Source organism: Austrofundulus limnaeus, unplaced genomic scaffold, assembly GCF_001266775.1.
Source record: "Austrofundulus limnaeus strain Quisiro unplaced genomic scaffold, Austrofundulus_limnaeus-1.0 Scaffold105, whole genome shotgun sequence".
In the NCBI taxonomy this organism is placed as follows: Eukaryota; Metazoa; Chordata; class Actinopteri; order Cyprinodontiformes; family Rivulidae; genus Austrofundulus; species Austrofundulus limnaeus.
The window spans coordinates 522345-530364 of NW_013952507.1; the positions used below are offsets into that span (position 1 = coordinate 522345).

Genomic DNA, 8020 nt, shown 5'->3' on the forward strand with positions numbered 1-8020 from the left:
AGTACCACTTGTAGACGATGTTGTTTCTGTCACAGTGCCAGTTCCACCACTGGGTCCAGATGTGGATGATGCATGAGTTGAAGACTGTCCAGCACTATTGGTAGAAGTTGTTGTTCCTGACACAGTGCCAGTTCCACCACTGGGTCCAGATGTGGATGATGCATGAGGTGAAGACTGTCCAGCACTATTGGTAGAAGTTATTGTTCCTGACACAGTGCCAGTTCCACCACTGGGTCCAGATGTAGTTGTAGATTTTGTTGAAGACTGTCCAGCACTACTTGTAGATGTTGTTGTTTCTGTCACAGTGCCAGTTCCACCGTTGGGTCCAGATGTCGTTGGTTCATATGTTGAAGACTGTCCAGCACCACTTGTAGACACTGTTGTTTCTGTTACGGTGTTTGTTATCGATGTGGTTGCAATGTTGTTTGTTCCAGGTTCTGCAGTTGTAGGGCTTGTTTTATTGTTGATGAGGCCAACACCCAGTGTGTCCAGATCGGACTGCAGCTGCAAATTTATCCATGTCTGAATCAAACTGTCATTCTCAAACAGCTTCAGATCTGGTAGATGTTCACCCAAGAGCCCTTGGACGTTAGTCACAGTCAAATTCTGTACAACAAAAGAAATACAAAACACACTACTGTTATCTCCTATTATAGAGTTGCTTTAAATTTTAAAACTATGTTATAATTGTTTTTAGAAACAGTACATACTCAGAACAAACAATTCTGAACCCACTGAYAAGTAGATTCTACTTTCTCACTGTATCGCTAAAATGAAGTCATATCTAGTCCATTAAAATAGAAAATAGAGTTTCCTCTAAAGCTGACTCATTTAGTGCATGTCAACATTAAAACACTCTTTTTTTCCATTCCATATACTTACATTGATCACGTTAGGATCCAGACTCTCAAAGACATTAACACTCATGCTGATGTTCTGTGTTGATAAGGCTATGATGTCCATCAGAGGCGCTCCACCTATCAGCAGAAAAAGAAAAGATACAATTAAAAAACAGTTCACTGATAAGTGACTAAAAATACAAGATCCAAGAATTTTTACCTAGGTAGCCTTTTATAAGGTTGTAAAGGTCTTGTGAAGTGGCATTGAGTGAACTGAAGGAGGCTTTACTGATCTCATACAGGACTTTCTTCTGCTCAAGTGAACAAGATGACACATCCAGAAGCTCGGCATTGCTAATAAAGAGAAAATAGTCACATTAGGAGTTATAACAATATTCCTCAGTGTTATAATATACAAAATATACACTCTGACACYTACAAGATACTGTCTGGTGTGATGGTCATCAGAGTGCTCGTGTCCAGTGAACACAGATTGGAGTCAATAACATCGAGCTCTGTGCTGTCCAGGGAGTTCCCAGATGTACTCAGATACTTCATGATGATTTTATTGCTCTGAACATGAAGGAAAACATCAGTGAACCAAATCATACTCATGAGAAAGTTCAAGTAACTCTGAGGTTTTTGCAGTTTCAAAGTCGATATGATCATACCTGTGCTGGGTCCCAGGGTCCGTTGTCAGTGTTCATTAGAGATGCCAGAGTGTCAATGGTAGTGATGTTCCATTTAGAGATGTCCTCAAGTGATGCAACACGAGACACTGAACCAAGAAATTGTACTTCCTGATCAGGAACTCCAGCCGGGTATGCCTGGACGTACAGAGAACGTGTTCAATCATACAAGAAGTGTTTAAAGTGAACTGGAATAAACAACATTATTTAGAGTGGTGAGGTCCAACTTGATCAAATAACTGTTTTGTCAAACATATAGCGTTTACCTATATGCTTTTTTAATCTAAGGTTCTGCCAGTGTCACTGTAATGTCAGAAATCATGTCCCCTCTGTTCAAAATTTCCACATTTTTCAAAGTTACCTCATTGAGTCTCTCCAGAATGACGGTCTGGTAGTTATCATCATCCACCTTCGCACAGATAGCATTCAGGTTGTCTTTCAGCACAGGGAGGTCCAGGCAGAGGTCAAACTGAGTCAGATCGTAGCCGAAGGGGAAGGAAGGATCGCTGACAGTGACTGTGGTGATGTTGCCCACCGTGCACCCTAAAGATAACAGKGTGAGTGAGACCAATGTGAAAAKTGATGCAGCTGCTTAGAAATACCATCAGTGAAAATGAAACAAAACAGTTTCATTTTAAAATGAACTGTTTCAGCTGCYGTTTTASTGGCTGTTTTAAATAATGTTTACCTGCTCCTCTTTRAGTSARCAGAGAGGTGACCTGGTTGAACAGCTGCTTGAGCAATGGCTTCGGTGTGTTTGCTGATCTTAATGTTGACATGAAGACTTTAAGGAAACTTTTCTTTATTGTCTGAAGAAGAGAAACAAAAACAACTTTAAACAAGATGTCACTCAAATGAGAATAAAATTTAAGGACATCAAATCATCAAATGATTATTATTATTACACCAAATATAAATAAAAGAAAAAGAAACGTACTGGTTTGAAGTGACTCCAGAAGTTTCTTGTTAAGTACAGAGGAAGGTTTCCTAGGTTCGTCAGTGTTTGCTGGTTCCAGGTGGCAACATTACTATAAAAGGAGAAAAAAATAAACATATTTTTGAAATGTTGTCAAAATGTTTGCTTCTAAAAAAGAAGCAGAAATTGAATGCTTAGATTTGTTTTTTGTACCCGTATTTTGTGTTCCCGGATAGCAGCACCGTCTCTATAGCAGTGATTTGGCTGTTAGAGAATTTCTTGCAGGCTTTGAGTTTTTCCAGGATGAGTGGATCTGAGTTCAGTATGTAAGAACTGTCCAGAATGCAGACCATGTTCCCCAGAACATTCAYGTTGTCTTGGCTCAGGTTGAATCCATTTATACCCTGAAGATTTCAAATATACAATGAATAAGAGAAGCTTTTCCATCAAACAACTACTACAGCCTCATTAGAAGCTCATTATCATGATTACATCTCAGAACGTGAGGATATATTTGTTTCATGTTGGAGTATTTTTACATATTCTTCATTTAACTGGAACTCACCAAGCAGGTCCTGGCGTCATTGAGGTGCTGTTGGCCCTTGTTCAAAATGCTGGAGGGCACCGTAAAGTCTGCAGCACCCAGAGCAGAAAAATAGGCTCTGCAGTTGCTCTTCTGGACTTTCTGAGAGCTGCGAGGAATTCATTAAAAAAAGTTGGAAAATCAGTAAAAATTATCTTTTCTTTTCCATTTTAGAAACTCCTAAGTTCAGTTCAGACTTACCTGAAGTAGAGAAGCATGTCTGAGGGATAATCTGTGACGTTCTGACTGAGACCTCCTTGGAGCAGGTTGTACATGCAGGTCAGCTGGAGGTAAAGATGTCATAATGTCAAATAAATGTTAAATGCTTATTTAGGCCAACCTCTACAGACTGGCAGAAAATCCTGAGTTGATATTCAGTTTATGATTCATTTTTGCAACAATTTTAAATTCAGCATTTATCTCCATAAGATTTTTGTAGATTTTACCTGTGACTCCTTCAGTTGCACCTTGGCTCTGCCGGCCCTTGGCCTACAGGCGTAGATCAGCTGCTTTACCAAAGTTTTGGTCATTTTCTTAGTTGATGTGCACGTGAAGCCTTGCAGCACTAATGGCGAAAGCCTATAAAACCACAATTAAAGTTTTTAAACTCAGATTATCTTCTGTATAAAATAACGAAATCATTTTAGAATAAAATTTTAGCTCAATAAATGTGAAAATGACAGTTATGGTAATTTTGTGTTTTATTAGCTGTAGTAGCCACCTTCAATCAGGCTGACTCCAAAAGTTAAACAGTTGTAGATGTTTATCCAATGATTTATTTTTCAATGGGATATTTTGCTAACAGGCAATTAACTTGTGAAGACTGTAGGAGATGTTTGAAAACAGTTGCAAGATTTATTTACTTACTGCTCAATGTCAAAGTTGGATTCAGCCAGGTTCTTAAAGTACATGACGGACTAAAAACAAAAGACAAGAAATAAAAAAGGAAATTAGTCATCCTGTAACTAACTTCTAGGTTAAATCCCAAAGCACTGAACACAGAGTTTAACTTCATGCACCAGGAAAACCCTGTCTGTACAGCCGCACTGACCTGATCTTGTGTCCATGTTTTTTTGTTGATGGTGCTGAAGTTCGCAGTCCCCGTAGGGAATAAAAGATGAACTGGTGGGATATTAGTCGCCAGGGCGTCAGGGACATTCTCCACCACCTTGGCTGGACTTGGGGCCACAGAAATGATCTATCAAGTACAAAAACATGCATTTTTATTTTGCTTGCGAGAGTCTAGCCAATTAATTTATTTGTTGGGCATATTTGCACATTATATCAAAATCATGTCCACTGACAGAAAAGCTAACTTTGTACCTTATTGACAAAAGTCTCCTGGACAGATTTTGGAGCTTCCACCAAGCTGGTAACAACAGTGAGGTCCTTGGAGGCGGTGAGAATTTCAGAAGATGGGATTTTATTTATCAACTCAGAAGAAACTCCAACAACAAGAGAGCCAAGGGATGCCAGGGTGGTTGCATTTTTTATCTGTCAAACAAATTTTATAAATTAAAACTTTATTTTCTAGACAGGAAACTACTTCTGGTTCAATGAAACAATATTAAACAATATATTTAAATCAGAGTACCTGGTAGCCTGAGGTTGTGATGGTTTGGACTATGCTTGTGGCCTGGTCCTGACTCCATGTTGTCACCGAGCTCAGAGTGGGCAACGAGGCAACCASCACCAATGGAGACACTGAAATGATCTGGGTGCTGGTCAGGCCCGAAGAGGCGTTCCCAAGAATCACAAACGTCTGCCCCGTGATGTTTTTGAAGTTGGACGCCAAAGCAGCATTGGCCTATAAAGACAATTTATCTGGCATTATTTTATTTAAAACAAAGAACACCATACAGGGGAGCACGGGGGTAGCAGCATGATGTTGTGTGGAGGGGTTTTCATTGGCAGGGACTGAGAAAATTAAATTTGTATAAACTAGATCTTTTAAACTCTGTTGATGAGTTGGATTTTTTTAACCATGTACCTCTGGGTTTACAGTTCCARTGCAGAACTGTTTTATCCTGTCCAGGATGACCATGGTGTCAGCTTCATTGAGAGAAGTAAARGCTGTAACTGGGATGTTAGGGGAGCACAACAAAATTCCTGGAAGACTGAATGACAAAAGGCATGTTACTTAACTTTATATATTTGTAATTGCTTTTAAAAATTACATTATTTCCCCTTTTTTATTTACAATGATATATATTTTGTATGTTGTACACTTACTTGATGACCTTGAAGTTGAGGTTGAATATATAAAGCTGCGTGATGTAGTAGTTTCTCACATCTTCTGAGATAGCTATGTTGTTGAAAAGCTCCAGATTGACTTGGTTCTCCAAAAGTAGGTCAATCTAAAAAACACAAAACAATAAAATAACAAAATCAGGTCAGAATGTACAAGTTTAACTTTCAAGGACATAGACTCCATTTTGTGAAATTCCAACACCAGAATAACAGAATACTTTGCAAACTAATCATTAATCGACCATATAATGATGTCAACACTTTCTTAGAGCATCCTTGGCTATAAGGATGATATACACCATTTAAARGGATCTCAAAACTATCTGATTTTTACTGCCTCTTTGATAGTATGAAAATAATTTAATATTTGCTGTCTCTTTCTTGCCATTTTTAAAATAAATAAATTAGGGATTTGACAAACAGAACAGTTAAACAAGATGAGGTCAAGTTCAAGTTTTAATGTAGCAAAATGAGAACATACCTGAGAGCTGGACACAAAGCTGGTGAAATCATCCACGGTGATAAAAGTCACAAAGCTGCCGATGTAATCGGCAAACCAGGAGGTAGAGTTGAGTGCTGGATCACTGGGATTGTAGCATCTGACTCCAGAGCCTGAGGAAACAGCAGAGATTTAAGATAAAAGCACATAGTTTTACCAATATCTGATGAGATTGTAATGGTTTTAAAGGGTAATAAACAAATATATAAGGAACTCAGTGTAATAGTGAGGACTGAAACTATAGCTGGATATACATTTGTCCAACATATTGCACCATTATTACAAAAATAAATCTTACTGGCACTCAGATGGCTTCTGATGGTGGCGTACACATCCACCTGTCCAAAATCAGAACTATTGTACGTGAAGTTGTTTCCCATGAAGAACACCCTGTTGAAAGTGGGAAAAAAATCATTTAACTGAGCTGTGTTTGATCCGTCCAGTAAATTTTAGGGCTCTGAGACAAAGACTTACAGTTTCTGGAAGGCGAAGCACGAGGCGTTCTGCACTTCAGTGGAGCTGATGAGGCTCTTGGTGAGGAATCCCAGGTAGTTTTTCAACCGAACATCAAACCACAAATTGGCCTCAGACGTGCTGGTGCTGCTCAGAGCAAACTTCCAAACACAAGGGAGGATCACCTTCTTCAGATCATCAGAAATGTTCTCCTAAAGGTTACGGATGGAGTGTCAGTGTTAATAACAAGGACAGATTCTCTTTGAACAAAGTCATGTTTTGAGAAGAGAGACATACATTTTCCAGGAAGGCATTAACATTGTTGTAGCTGTTGAAGATGACACAGACGTCTGAGGCGTTGCTGATTACACCAGGCTGACTGAGGAACTGATGCAGCTCTGAGGTGCTGATGGTYTTTAGGAGCTGAAGAAGAACAAAACCCACAGGGTTACATTTTCTTACAAAAGTACAGTTTTAATCTGCATCTGTTATTATGGAAAACTGTAACTGTCCTCATCATCTGTGTGAAAATTATTAAAAAAAATTTTTTTAAACTTTTTTACCTCAGACTTGCGTGTTGGCGGCAGAAGAGACGCAAATGTTGACACATCTAGAACGCCAAAGCTGAGGAAGGTGCTTTTCAGGAAGACGTAGAAGCTTCCACCTGTGTAACATTTCAGGGGTGCTGGACCTGTTTTTCAAAGTAAAATATATATTTTTGGTGTAAAAAAAAGGCATCCAAACGAAATACAACTTTGCACTTTTAAAAAAATAAATGTTGCAGATTTTGTTGCTGCATCAAGTTGATTTTAAGGTTTTACTTTCAGTAACTTTTCTACTGGTTTTGCACAAACCTTGGAGGAAGAAGACAATGTTTTTGAAGATCTCAGTTTGGGTGTTGCTGCTGAGTGTCGCCTGCAGAGTGTTAAGCAATCCAATCCTACAAAAAGGATGAAAAAAAAAAACAACAACCCCAAAACTGATCAAAGTGTTGCTTTCACCAAACGTAATTCGTTTGACTGTATCAGATTGTAGCTTACATTTCCTGGCTGCTGTTGCAGCTCCTGTTTGTCCCGATGCTGAAAAACTGTGCCACCAAACTTGAAGAGAGGTCGACCAGTAAAGGCCTCAGTCGCACCTTCAGCCACAGCAGGAACTCTCCATCACTTACAGCTGGRGAGGCGAGACCTGCTCGGTCAAAAACTCCCTGGAGGAAGGCAGACTTCACCTCCTGTGTGTAGCTGGCTGACTGGGCCTGTGGGTAAATATACTTAGTGTGAAAATGAGGCACAAAAAATGGTACAAATGGASATAAAATAATTTAACTTGAATCATTTGGCTGTTTGTTTAATTAATCATTTTAAAGAAGTTGTGATTTATTTAAAAACATAACATGACGGAGCAATAAAGGCTATGTCGCTAAATAGTTAATTGGCCTGTTCTGTTTAAATTAATATTTTTGTTGTGATCAATGTTATTTTTTAAATTACTGTAGTATTTTATCCCGAGGGTCAAGTACAAGTTACTTGATAACCATTTATCAACCATTTATTTTGTTTTATTACTAACACAGTAGTTACTGAACGTTATYGCTCCTGACTGAATAAGTGATTATATGACAAAGCCTTCTTGTCAATTTAAATACATGAAAACCACTAATACCTCAATTAAACAAGAACAWACTGACAATTTAAACAGTCTTAACATTGAATATATTGTTTTAAAAATATTTGAACACTAAATAATGACAAAATATGCAATAAGCAATATTTTAAAATGTAAGGTCATATC

At 38.4% G+C, this 8020-nt stretch overlaps 1 protein-coding gene across 1 annotated transcript in view; it reads right to left on the reverse strand.

Moving 5' to 3' along the window:
* Window positions 1-8020, reverse strand: part of LOC106521218 (uncharacterized) — a gene marked incomplete at its 5' end in the record, with an annotated part of 66163 nt that overhangs the window by 11186 nt on the left and 46957 nt on the right. Inside the window, 22 exon segments of the mRNA XM_014013688.1 lie at window positions 1-606; window positions 883-977; window positions 1060-1193; window positions 1279-1412; window positions 1511-1666; window positions 1890-2071; window positions 2217-2337; window positions 2466-2556; window positions 2658-2848; window positions 3010-3136; window positions 3229-3311; window positions 3474-3606; window positions 3895-3944; window positions 4079-4225; window positions 4351-4521; window positions 4622-4834; window positions 5018-5144; window positions 5260-5384; window positions 5759-5889; window positions 6075-6166; window positions 6251-6441; window positions 6527-6643. Of these exon segments, the coding sequence (XP_013869142.1) occupies window positions 1-606; window positions 883-977; window positions 1060-1193; window positions 1279-1412; window positions 1511-1666; window positions 1890-2071; window positions 2217-2337; window positions 2466-2556; window positions 2658-2848; window positions 3010-3136; window positions 3229-3311; window positions 3474-3606; window positions 3895-3944; window positions 4079-4225; window positions 4351-4521; window positions 4622-4834; window positions 5018-5144; window positions 5260-5384; window positions 5759-5889; window positions 6075-6166; window positions 6251-6441; window positions 6527-6643 (3417 nt within the window).